Source organism: Halichoeres trimaculatus, unplaced genomic scaffold (genome assembly GCF_033239565.1).
Source record: "Halichoeres trimaculatus isolate MK-OKI-2021-1 unplaced genomic scaffold, fHalTri1.1 fHalTri1_scaffold_2, whole genome shotgun sequence".
Lineage (NCBI taxonomy): Eukaryota > Metazoa > Chordata > Actinopteri > Labriformes > Labridae > Halichoeres > Halichoeres trimaculatus.
Genome location: NW_027437180.1, coordinates 39,301,238 through 39,315,271, shown reverse-complemented (window position 1 = coordinate 39,315,271; position 14,034 = coordinate 39,301,238). Strand labels below are relative to the sequence as shown.

Genomic DNA, 14,034 nt, shown 5'->3' with positions numbered 1-14,034 from the left:
ACCTGGATCCAGTCAGCTTTGCAGCTCTGAGATCCAAGAAGAGCAGTATTTACATGATACAATCATCTGAAAAAAGAGAGTTCAGTGTAGTTTTTATCCACTTACATCTTTCCCTAACGTGACATGGCGCCTTTCATTAAAATTAATGTGACCTGATGAGTTTTGGATGAGCGTCAGTTCTTGTGTGCAGCTCTGAGCAGCGCTAGCGCACGGGACAATGTGAAGTATGTGGTCAGCTGACCTTTGAACCCCACAATTCCTGATCCTGGCTGGAGATTGGTTACAAAGTCCCAAACAGGGGCGTGTCCAGACTTTTGGGCTGGGGTGGCCACGCCCTTTCTCTAATAGAGGGCCCTGTGAATAATTTCCTTAGTAAACACATTTATGGGCATTTTAATTTATTTTTTTGTTGGTGTTTTGGAAACAAAACACATATAATAAATGAATTTACTGTTTTAGGTTTGGTTCTGAAACTCTAAAAAAAAAATGTGGAAAATTGCTAGTCTGCTAAATCTCTCAGTTTATGACTCATTGGTTAAATCTGCCTGTGTTAGATTATTAAACTATACAGAATTTATGTTTATGTTGTTTACATTTAGATCCTGATCGACTTTTGTAATGAGACAGGTTCTAAAAAAAAAGAAAATGTACACAGGACCTGAAACACTGTGAGTGGAGACAGTCCCTAGGACACTGTAAGTAGACACAAGCCCTGGAACACTGTGAGTGGACACAGGCCCTGGAGCACTGTGAGTGGACACAGGCCCTGGAACACGGTAAGGGGACACAGGCCTTGGAACACTGTGAGTGGACACAGGCCTTGGAACACTGTAAGTAGACATAAGCCCTGGAGCATTGTGAGTGGTCACAGGCCCTGGAACACTGTGAGTGGACACAAGCCCTGGAGCACTGTGAGTGGACACAGGCCCTGGAACAGTGTAAGTAGACACAAGCCCTGGAGTACTGTGAGTAGACACAGGCCCTGGATCACTATGAGTGGACACAGGCCCTGGAACATTGTAAGTGGACACAGGCCCTGGAACACTGTGAGTGGACACAGGCCCTGGAGCACTGTGAGTGGACCCAAGCCCTGGACTACTGAGAGTGGACACAGGCCCTGGAACACTGTAGGTATACACAGGCCCTATAGCACTGTGAGTGGACACAGGCCCTGTAGCTCTGTGAGTGGACCCAAGCCCTGGACTACTGTGAGTGGACACATGCCCTGGAATATGGTGAGTGGACACAAACCCCAGAGCACTGTGAGAGGACACAGGTCCTGGAACACCGTGAGTAGACACAAGTCCTAGAGCACAATAAGTGGACACTCTCCCTGGAACACTGTGAGTGGACACAGGCCCTGGAATATGGTGAGTGGACACAGGCCCCGGGATACTGTGATTGGACAAAGGCCGTGGGACATTGTAAGTAGACACAAATCCTAGAGCACTTTAAGTGGAGAAAGGCCCTGGAACACGGTGAGGCCACACGCCTTGGAACACTGTGAGTGGACACAGGCCCTGGAGCACTGTGAGTGGAGATAGGCCCTTAAACACGTTGGTTGGCCACAGGCCCTTAAGCAAGGTGAGGGGACACTGGCCCTACTTTTTCAGGATTACGTGGAAGGGATAGTTTTTGTGTCAGTAAATATTTGGTAGTTTGTGTGTGTGTGTGTGTGTTTGTGTGTGTGTGTGTGTGTGTGTGTGTGTGTGTGTGTGTGTGTGTTCGTGTGTTTCAGCAGAGTTTTAGCCTGATCAAATGGGGAATGTGAAGCTGGGTTTATTAATGAGTCCTGATTGAAATGTAATCAGACTCTAGAGACGAACAGATTTTACCAGTTAAATACTGAAATAAGGATAAAGTCTGACAGAGAGCAGTGTGAATATTAACCCTCTGGGTCTCTTTTAACAGCTTTTCACTTTTATCTTTCAGTGTAATTCAATCAACATTTTACCTAAAGCCTTTTGAATGACCTTAGCACTAAAACTGTTTTTATTATATTTTTTAGTCGTTTATGATTAACTTATTTATTCTCTATTATGTATTCTGTTTTATTTCTTAATTCATTTATTATACTTTTAATGATTATAATAAGTTTTTTTGTCTCCAAAATATTCACTCTCATGTTTACAGGAGAAGGGTTTGAAATAAAACAATAGTAGTGCTCTAATAACAATAATAATAATATCAATAATAATAATAGTAAAAATGAGGATTAATGTGAGAAGATTAAATGATAAGTCCGCATTTTTGATTCAAGGAACTTAATTTTTGATAATTGAAAATAAAAAATGTCTCAGGTTGTTTTTCCTGGTAAGAGTTCGTTGTAAATTTTGACACTTGTAAAAGTTAAAGCAGCGCCTGTTCCTCTTCACAGTGAGCCATAGCTCTAATATTAAACACATTTAAGTATAAGCAGAGTAAAAACTCCTGACTGGTGTTTCTACCGTTTAATAAAGTGACTTTCTGAACCTCAGCTCCTCCGGTCGCGCTCCGGGCTCGTCTGCTGTGAGAGGAACCTGCAGGAGGAGCGCAGGCAGAGGGGTGACAGAGGCGAAGGGTCCCGCTGGAAAACGGAAAGGGGAGCTGATAGGAGCAGATTACGGCGAGCTAAAAACGTCAGCCAGTTTTCCTGGAGGAATCTTAATTGCCCCGGGGGGCCCTGCTTATCGGACCCAGGGCGGTTATTAATACAACACCCGCGATAAAGAGGACGGAGGGACACCGAGGCCTCTGGGCTGCTGCAGGAGGCTGCGGAGAGTCCGGGAGGAGAGAGGGGAGCCTCTCAGTTTCAGTGACAGTTTCAAGAGTTTCAAACAAGAAAATAAAAGCGTCCTTTAACCATTTAAACCACCGGATTCTCCCTGAAATCTCAATTTGGTTTCCAACTTGGCCAAAGTAGCAACAAATGTTTAAATTCCTCTTTATCTGCTCTTGCTGTGGCTGTTCGTAAGAGTTTAATTTGATTTAAAAATAAGGAAATAACTGGAATATCCTGTACTTTCAGGATTCTGGGTATCATGAGGTCTTTGATGTGTTTTGTTTAATAGAAGCTGCACAAATATGACATTTTAAGACCTCTTAACTTAATGTAGAAATCTCTCAAGTTTGACATTTGGGAGCCAGAGCTCAGGAGGTAAGTTTTTGTTTGCACATCTCCTTGGGTTTAAATAGTGGGCGAAATAAATGACGTTTCTGTGCGTAAAAATGAAAACTCCACTTTGAAATGCCTCTTCTGCTCTCAGTGGAGCTACACTACAGAGCAGGGAGGTCGCCCTCATGCTCCATTGTCCCATGACCTGACCGTTGACCTTGACGTGCCACCGCTATTGCAACAAGTGTGCCACGCGCCGTGCACGAATCAAAAGATTTACGCACAGATTTACGCACAGATTTACGCACGGACTAACTCGATGATTTCACTGGATTTCAAGTCAAATTCAAACATATTCAGAGACAGGTGAAGCAGTTAGGAGAAGGAGTTTGTGTGTTAGCTGCTACAGAGCAGCTTCCTGTGCGTAAAAGGATTTTATTGGAGTGAATTCAGAGGATAAACAACGAGGAGCTGTGAAATCCTCTGTCCACCATATGCACACAAGTCCAAAAACAAAACCAGGACGGGAACACGCGTCACGTACGCCCCACCTCCCCTCCCTCTCCCTCCTAAATGCTCCCCTTCAGGCCCGCTCGACTTTCCATTTCACACACCCCTCCCCCTGACTCCAGAGGAGGCTCAGGCGCTCCTTCGCCCCGGTCCAAACTCCACTCACAAAGCCCCACATTACATCTGTCAGAGAGGAGACCTGCACGGGCGAAACCAGGACTACTGCTCGTGTTTTCGTGCGATTCATGGCGATGAGGGATTCCAGGGGCTTAACGCACCTCCAATCACCACAGACAGGGCTGTTCGGCTCAATTATTTGTTAGGAAGAGGGCGAAGGGAAAAGGGGATTGCATGTTACTCGGCGGGATTCATTTCCTCGGTGGCGCAGAGCAGGAGCTGGATGACATGATGCTGCAGAGCCCGCTCACCTCCACGCCGTTTTCTGTGAAGGATATCCTCAAACTGGAGCAGCAGCAGCAGCAGCAGCAGTCCGGGTCTCTGGAACTGCAGCACCGGGCCCACAGCGCGCAGCAGCAGCAGCTGGCTGGAGGATCTCCTCCTCCTCAGCAGCAGCACTTCCAGACCCCGCCGTCCTGCATGCTCGCCGGGGCCCGGGACAGCCCCTCCTTCTCGGACGGAGAGGACAACCTGGCTTACCTGAGCGCGCTGGCGGTGAGAGGAGGAGAGGAGGAGCGCGGGGACACGAGCCTGTCCCCGGATATGTACGTTCACCCCGGGCTGCACGGAGCCAAGCTGGAGGGCGCCGAGCTGGACGAGCAGGAGAGCAGTGAGTTGACGCGCAGGCTGCAGAACAGAACAAAAGACAAACAAAGAAACCGAGGGACAAAAATCAGCACAGTCATTTACAGCTGAGTAAAACAGAGAAATGTAAAACTTCACAAACCAAAAAAACATAAAGTAACGAGTTATTTTTAAACAAAGCTGCTCTTTGCAGTGGCTGCGAAATAATTTGCATGAAAGGCAACAAAAGCAAATGTTCCTGCAACCTGATCCAGAAGAGTTTTATCTCCGTTACGCACTCTCAAGTTCAGCCTTTAAATCCAGAGATAAATGTGATTATTTAAGGCTTAAAGGTCATGAAGCGATATTTTCAAACCAACTGAGGCGTCAAAACAGCGAGGGAGGGGAAGGACTCGTCCTGCAACCTTTGTGCTCAATAATCCAGCTTCATGTAACGTGTGTGTGCTCGTTGTTTGTTCACCAACAGCTGGCTCAAAGTGTGAGGAAGAGGATTAAAAGACAAGCTCTGGAGTGGGGAAACAGGGACTCAGCCGTCCTCTCCCACTCCTGACATGATCCCAATAAAGAGCGATATCAAATGGTGGAAGTCAGGCTACGGAGGCCTGAGAGGATCCAGTAAAGTCTGGAAATGTCAAACACTTTGTAGTGGTCTGCTGCGCGGAGTCTGTTATGATGTGTGGACCATAAACCGACAATTAGTTTAAAGAGGCTTGTAAAAGAAATGACACGGGGAGAGGAGCGCCAGGAAGCACACACAGTCACAGGCAGAGGCGCAGGTTTCTGACACGGAGCGAGTCTGATTGTTCCACAGAGAGGAGAGGTTTCAGGGTTTCACGGAAAAGTTGGAAAATCTAAAACTAGAAAATCAACAAAAGCTTAAGTTCTGTGTCAAATAAGAGAAGTTTGGTGAAAATACGTTGATTTTATAAAGAAGAGATTTAAATTTCGTACTCTGTGTTACTTTTGGAGATTTTCCTTGATTCATTTTTTTTTAGTTTCCCGTGTTTTTTTTTTTTTTTTTAATTGATTTATTTTTTTAATTTGGTAGAAATAAAAATAAAAATAAAAACCTAATAAGAATATAAAAAAAATCACAACAAAAAGACACTCCCATAATTTCAACTTCTCTATTTATTATATATATATATATATATATATATATATATATATATATATATATATATATATATATATATATATATATATATATATATATATATATATATTGGTAAATAAAAAGTTTCCTTTTTTTCGTTGTTTTTTTTCCCCCTTTTTGGGCGTTTTTTATTAATTGTTGAGGATTAACTATATTATTTTTATTATAAAAGTTGTTATTATTATTGTTATTATAAATATTAATATTGTATAAATAAAGAATTTTGACGCACTGACTTAAAATTATTTATGTATTTATTTTATCGAAGAGGATAAAATTTGAATATTATTTTTACGCACTGGCTTAACCGATTATTATTATTTAATTTGAACACCTGTCCCGTCTTCTCACCTGCGCAGAGAGCTGCGGTTTGGTGTCCCGGGAAGAGGCCTCTGAAGGCGGCCAGGGAGACTCCGATCGACCGGCGCAGAAGCAGAGGAGCCGGCGGAGACCCCGCGTCCTCTTCTCCCAGGCTCAGGTCTTCGAGCTGGAGCGCCGCTTCAAGCAGCAGCGCTACCTGTCCGCCCCTGAGCGCGAGCACCTGGCCACCACCCTCAAACTCACCTCCAACCAGGTGAAGATCTGGTTCCAGAACCGCCGCTACAAGTGCAAGAGGCAGCGGCAGGACAAGTCCCTGGAGGCGGCGGGGCAGCACCACCCACCCCCGCCCCGGCGCGTCGCTGTGCCCGTGCTGGTCCGGGATGGGAAGCCTTGTTTGGGGGGAGCTCAGGGCTACGCCGCCGCCGCCGCAGCTGCTCCGTACGGATCCAACCCGTACAGCTATAACGGATACCCCGCGTACACGTACAACAGCCCCGCGTACAACAGCAACTACAGCTGCACCTACACCAGCATCCCCGCCCTGCCGCCCTCCAGCTCCTCCAACGCTTTCATGAACATGAACTTGGGAAACGTGAGCGGCCTCGGCGGCTCCACGCAGCCGCAGACACACCAAGGGACAGCGGTCACAGCGTGCCAGGGCTCCCTGCAGGGGATCCGGGCCTGGTAGCCTCACCAAAAACCGAACTGGTGTCTTTTTTATGGAGCTCTTTTTTATGGCACATCATTTCTGTTTTTTTTAGGAGTTTGTTAACTTGGCCTTTGGAAACAATATCTTTGAGTTTGAGTTCAGGTGTCAGAGCAGATGTTTGGCTACTTCCGGATGGAGTGTGCGTAAAATATGTGCGTAAAATCCGAGAACTCTCGGTGCTCTTATTGAAGCACAGGGGGAGAAATGAGATCCTCCTTTTTGAACTCACAGGGATCCTCTTTTTTTTAAAAGCTTGTTTTAAACTTGGTATATTTGAAGCTTTGGAGAGACTGCTTTCAATGTTTGTGCTCAGAAATGTTTCAGTCTATTTCACATCTAATCGAATAAATACAAGAACTGAGCGTTTGATTCTGTGTCCAGGCAGAGAGGGTTGAGTACTTTTATTTCTGATCGACTGAAACTTTCTTCTCCTCTCTGTGACGCCCCCCTGTCAGAATTTTGCTCATAACCATATTTAGGAGAGCTCCAGGAGGAGAGCAGGCCACAGGAACTCTTTGTCCCAGTTTCAGGCGACGTGAAAGGAGGAAGTTGTTCTCCATTTGAGGTCCTTAAAGGACGCGATTAGGCACCTAAAATACTCCCGAAGAGCGCGCTGCAGCCGGGCTGGGGAGAGGGAAATAATGGCTCTTATTTGATTGCGGGACAAAAGGTGTGTGGTAGGCAGAGCCGGGCACTCAGCAAAGACAAAAGCGCACAGGGGCCGTGAGATTGACGTCCTAATATTCCCATTTGAGGGACAGGCAGCGGGTTATTCTGAGCCTAAGAAGGGGACACGCAGGAAAAATGTGGTCACTTTTGTTCCCCTTCAGGAGCCTTTTTTTGTTCGCGGAGAAAGGCGCACAGAGATCCCCAGCCGAGAGGGCTTGAGGGGCAGCCGGGCTGGAGGTGATGGCAGCGGGGAGGCGTTTGTGTGAAAGAAGGGGGTATTATTGCTACAAGTTTCACCATTTATCCCGATGAGGAGACACGGACGGGAGTGCAGGAGGGAGCTGAGGGTCGCTTTTCTTTCAGTGTGAGGGTGTTATTCCCACAGGTACCTGGAGAAAAATCCACGAGGGAAACTTCTCCCATAAACACGATAAAAAGAACCTGACATGTATGACAGAAAACGGCAGATTTAACAGGATTGGAGGCAAAAATGAGTGATTTTACGCAGAAGAAAAAAGAAAAAAAGCGCTTTGGAAACGTGTGTTAAAAAGTTTATCAACTAAATTCACGAGAATTATTTTTAACAGTCTGTTTTAAAGTGAAAATAAAAAGATGAATTTACAATACTTTAAAAAAGTTTCTTTTTTAGGGAAGGGATCGTTTTTATTTCATTCAAACGTCTTAAAAACAACTAAGAGAAGATTGATTCTTACTTTTCTCACATTGTATTTTTCTAAATCATATTTTTTTTCTTCTGTGAACCAAAAACAGTCATAGATTATTTGTAAGACTACGTTTTTAGAAACTTAAGACATTTAAGATATTTTTCAGGCTTGAAAAAAGTAAAGATGAAAAATAAATAAATGAAATAAAATAAAATAAAATATTCACTTTAAGTACTTTAGAATTGAGAATTTACAAACTGAAGCAAAAAAAAATTAAAAAAAAAAAATCTTGAAACATTAAAAAAAAGAGAAAAGAATTAAAATAATTTGCAAAATTTACAAAAAAATGTAATACCTTTAAAAAAAACAGATTTTTTTTCCTTATTTGCAAAAATGTCAAAAAATTGAAACTTAAAGAAATCGTCGAAAAAAAAAATCAAAAATCTTAAAGAGGTGATCCATATTCAGTTAAACAAAATGGAAAAAAGGAAGAAGCAATAACCCTTTCTATTTATGACGTTGAAGCCTCATTGGCTGCTTAATTACCCATTACGCACAAATAAAGGCCTAAAGTGCAACTCGAGGACTCGATTTCCAACCAACAGGACAGACTTCTGCCAACTCATGCACTCAGATTATTCCTCTGCTCTTAAATCTTCATGAAACCTGCTGAAAAGTGAAGAGAGGGAGCGCGAACTGCTGTGTTTTTTCTCCTCCTGTGCGTAATTGTTCCTCTCAGTCTGGGAAAAGCCGGTCCCCCAAAGCTGTTCTTGTGTAATTACAGCCACCGCGCACACGGCGCTAATGCGGGACAGCAGCCGGGACTGAGAGCGAACAGCGGGGGCCACTTTTACTGAATCATCTCCCTCTGGAGCCCCGCAGACCCCCGTGACTGCGGGATCAGAGCGGGGTCTGGAAAAGAAGTCCTGATGAGAGAAATGATGAATGGAGGGAGAGCTGCCTCATTGATATTCATCACGGTGTTTTATTTTTAGATGTGGCTCCAGAAAAACTTCTTCTTAATGAAGGCAGACAGACAGACAGAGACAGAGACAGACAGACACAGACACGGACAGACAGACAGACAGACAGACGCGCTCAGATTGAGATCTGTCACTCTGCGCTGTTAACCAGCTCATCTCCTGTTTGGGACAAAAACACAGTTAAAGTCCTCCGGAGCAGCTTCTCCTCACTAATGGGCATTAGCTGAGAGGTAAACACGGAGCTGATAAGAGCAGCGCCCTGAGGTGCTGCCGCCCGCCGCAGGACAGAGACTGATGGACGCAAATAAAGACGAGACACGGCGGCGTCCTGCAGGTAAACACGGATACCTGCTGCTCCGGAGACAACACTGCGTCAGAAACACCTTCAAATGAGCCTGCGCCAAAAACAGCAGAGGGGAAACACGTTTTAACATTTTTGTATTTTTTTCCTCTGAGACAGAAAAAGCATCAGTTTCTGTGAGGACAGTTAGCAGGGACTAAACTGACATTTTTTTTTAACTGCGGTTCGGTTTAACATTTGTTTTCTGAATATTTCCCACAACAGAATGCTTCAAAACTTCGCAGTATAAACAGACGAGTGACGTCACGGAGATAACGTCCATTTATTAGACAGTCTGTGGTTTAGCGCCCAAAATCAGAGCCAGAAAATTTGTTTCATTCAAGAAATAAAAAGAAAAAGATCAGAAGTAAGGACAGGCAAAAGTGCGGCTTTCATCTTGTCAACGTCATGAAGCAAAGTTTTTCTGTAAGGTCTCACTGAACCAGTGGATTCATCAGGATGTGAAAATGTGAAAGTTCAAAAAACACGTTAAAGGACACAACAGGGGCGGCGTCACGGGTGGGCCCAGCAGTCCCAGGCCCACCTCAAACTTTTCTTGAAAAAAACAATTCTTTGTTTATTTTTTAAAAAATCGCTTCTAAACTGAATATTGTAAATTTTTGTCAGTTTAAGCACCACAATTTTATCAAATATTAGAGGATAAAAAAAACAACCTAATCAGCTTTTAAACATCCACAGTAATAGTAATGTATCTATAGAGTAACAGCTACTAACTAACTTTTGTAATTTAAGGCCCACCCAAAGTTGGAACCCTGGCTCCGTTCCTGGGACACAAGATCAGATCACAGACATGAAATGGAGCAGAAATGATAAGAAATGGTGCAATGTAGGATTAGGGCCGCATCAAAGAAAATAAAAAATGAAATTTATGAGAATAAAATTATAGGTTTGCAAGAATAGTCTCATAAATGACAATACAGTTATGGATTCATGAGAATAAACTTGTTTTTTTTTGTCTATAGTTTGGCTAACAGGAGAGCAGCTGCCTGTACAGAATGAGAAACGTGAAGCATCATGTGTAGTTAGTATAAGTTTCACAAATAAGTAATTAATTAATCTGTTGGTGAATCAGCAGAACACTGGCATCAGCTAAAGGATCCTGAGAAGATCGCTCAGAAACTGGGGCTTTATTAAGAACTTTGGTAAATCATCAGACAATCGTTGCTTTGACAAATCCTCACCTCACTGCGATCACAGCGAGGTCAAATGAGAGCTACAAATGGGGGGGTCTTCAACCTGTGGCTCTGGAGCCTCATGAGGCTCTTTAACTCCTCTGCAGTGGCTCCTTGTAGCTTTAAAAAATATTTAAATAAAGAATTTTTATTTTTCTTACAGTGGGTATTGATGATTAGAGACACTGACACTAAATAAAACCACAAGTTAACGATTTGTTCAACTGAATATGCATCACCTCTGGCAAAAATGAAGACCTTTAAATTCTTTTAAGATTTTTGAATTTCTTTTTTTATTTTTTTTTTATTTTATTAAGTTTGTTTTTTGACATTTTTGCAAATTAAAAAAAAAATCTGAATTTTTTGCAAAATATTGCATTTTTTGAAATTTTTGCAAATATATATATATAAATATATATACATATATATATATATATATATATATATATATATATATATATATATATATATATATATATATATATATATATATAATTTTTCTTATTATCTCAATTAGCTTTTTTTAAAATTTGAAAATTTTCACACTTTTTGAAAAATTTTTAAATTACAATTTTCAAAATTGTTTTGCAAATTTATGACATCTTCAGAATGTTGGTAAGTTTGGCCACATTTTTAAATTTAATCAATTAATTAAAAAAAATGTTGCAAACTTATTTTATTTAGACAAATTCAAAAAATTCAGCAACTTGTTAAAATTTCATACATTTTGCAAAATGTATGAATTGCATGACATTATAATTTTTCTGATTAAAGAAATTTTTTGCAAATTTATTTCAAAAAATCTAAAACATCACATGTAAAATTGCAAAAATAAAAAACACTTCTTGTGCTTTTTTTGTGTTAACTAGATTTTTACTCTGTTTGGAATATTATTTACTTTTATTGTCTTTTTTGAGAAGATGAAGTAGATTTTGTAGCTCCTGAATGACTCTAATCCAGGTGAGCTGAGGAAAAATGGCTCATATGAAGGTAAAGGTTGCAGACCCCTGATCTGAGAGATTAATCTAGTAAATTTACTGTTTCCCCTTCAAGCCCCGTCATGAAATGGTCATGGGAAAGAAAAAATCAGACATATTCAGGTCTAAAAGAGTTGTTCACGGATCAAAACAGACCGAGTATGGGAAATAATCCAGATCCTGACAAAAACCATCCTGATGTGTTTTCTCTATGACCCCCCCTAATGGAGAACATGCTCCTCTGCAGAAAACTGACCACTGATCATCTGGGATCAGAGCCACCTGAGGGACAGGTGAGCTGTGATGTCATCAGTCAGTGACGATGGAACGAGGAGCTGCCGTCACTGTTTTTGTTTGCTCCATCTGTTAGCTTACTCATCTGTTTACACTGCCTGCTCTGTGAGCTAACCACAGCTGCTGTGTTTGAGCTAACTCAAACACACACACACACACACACACACACACACACACACACACACACACACACACACACACACACACACACACACACACACACACACACACCATTCAGCACTGTGTGTGTGTTCATGTGTGTGGTTATGAAACTGATTTGTTTAATCTCTGTTCAAACCTCAGATTGACTCTCAGCGTGTTTGACCAAAAGTTAACCAGAACATCATAACACTCTCACCTTACATCATCCTTCGCCAGCGTCCTGACAACACGTGGGGAACTCTGCACACGTCACGTCCGGGGAGTAGATCCAGTCGTGTGAAATTCTGCAGGAATAGACGTAAACATGTGAGTCGGCGAGGTGAATCAGTGTCTCATGGAAATACCAAACATGGAGTTTTGAGGAGTTTCCTGAGGAGATCTGAACTCGCTGACAGAAAACGAAAATTCCCCTTTTCCACCTGGATTACAGAAAGCAAAGAAATAAAAGAAAGTCTGAAAAATTGCTGTATTTGACCTTTGGCACATTTGGATCTTAATGAGGTTTTAAGTAGAGCTACAGTATGCAAAAGCAAGAAGGGGGAGTGTGAAAAAAAGCACTTTGAAAAAGTCATTTATGGAAAACAACAAGTAAAGTAAAATTTTTATTTTTCTTACAGAGGGTATTGTTGATAAACTACACTTACACTAAATAAAATCATGAGTTACCATTTTGTTAAACTGAATATGCATCACCTCTTGCAAAAAAAAAAAAATTCTTATAAGAGTTTTCTATATAAATATATATATTAGGGCATTGTGAAAGTGCCATAACATCTGTCATGCAAACACTAAATCAGTGCTTGTTATACAGTAATAGTTAAATCACATATTTAGTGCAAATCAAATTTACAAAATGTAAATACAAAATTAAAGCTTATTGCCACTGTCAGGGCATTAAAGTGATACTCTGGGATGGAACAAGTTGGGTCCTATCACAAGGTTTAGGGCAGAAATTACCCCTACAGCAGTGTTTTTGTGCAGCAGAAGCCCAGAGCGCTCACACCAAACACCCCCTCCCTGCTCCTCTGCAGGTTTCCTCTGCACTCAGACGGGGCCATTTTTTACTTGACCATAAACACAAATAAACGGACTCCCACCGAAAAACTCTGATATCAGTCTACATTCACGCTTTATTTAGAGAATTTTCAGCGCGTTACTTTCACACAAAAACACCGCTAAATAAGGCTCTAGTTCTCATCGTGTCTCTTCGTCCTGACAGACTTCCTGCGTTTGTTTATATCTGGCACGCTGCGCGCAGACTGATACACTGAGCGGTGAGCGCCTTTAAAGGGCAACTCCGTTTTTTTGACACCTGGACCTTATTTATAGGTGTGTGTATGCTCATATACTCCCTCAGACAAACATCGTGCAGCTCGGAGTCCTTCAGAAGTTATTTAGATCCAGCTGATTGTAGCCGCACTTAGCGGGGGCCACGGCAATGGAGCTTCAGCGCGGGACATAATCTCTGCAAAATCACTCATTTCGGCTATATTTTTTAATCCATCGCTATCCATCGTTATCACAAAGACACTCCTCTTCTGTTGCCATAGGCGAACACAGTCCACAAACGCACTACCAGTTTGCATTGAGTCGTGGACGTGCTCCTGTTTGTTGTTCTCGAGCCAGCTCTTCGTCTCTCTCCCTCTGCATCCTTCTTTCATGGAGCTCCTCGTCCGTGTACTCAGGCTCAAACCGGTAAGGACAACCTTCAAACTCGAAGTCGTGGTCTGAAGACGGTAGACGAACTGACTCTATGATCACACTGGCGATGGATGAAAAATATAACCGAAATGCCCCTCTTCTCCATGCTTGTTTTGGTTACTCATCGTGTTTTCCGCCAATTTCACTTCCGGTCAGCGACAGACATTTACAAAATAAAAGCATGTGAGCAACATGCACTAATGTGCGATAAAATATTTAACGGCGTTAATAGATTGACGGGTTAACGCAAAATTAACGCGTTAACTTGCCCAGCACTAATATATATATATATATATATATATATATATATATATATATATATATATATATATATATATATATATATATATACAGAAATTATATATATATATATATATATACAGAACTTAGTTTGAACAGCCATCAGGAGGGACTGACCGTGTGAATGCCTGACAGAAAATCAACATTTGCAGCAGATTTTGGCTTTAACAGCCTGTGGTATTTAACTTTTGATCAGCT

General features: G+C 42.0%; 1 protein-coding gene across 1 annotated transcript; it reads left to right on the top strand.

The window, feature by feature from the left end:
- Nucleotides 1-3,955: 3,955 nt before the first annotated feature.
- LOC141785122 (homeobox protein Nkx-2.3-like) lies at nucleotides 3,956-6,531 on the top strand. The gene is made up of 2 exons (XM_074663277.1): nucleotides 3,956-4,391; nucleotides 5,882-6,531. Exons 1-2 carry the CDS (start codon nucleotides 3,956-3,958, stop codon nucleotides 6,529-6,531), a joined length of 1,086 nt encoding a protein of 361 aa, XP_074519378.1.
- Nucleotides 6,532-14,034: the final 7,503 nt, after the last annotated feature.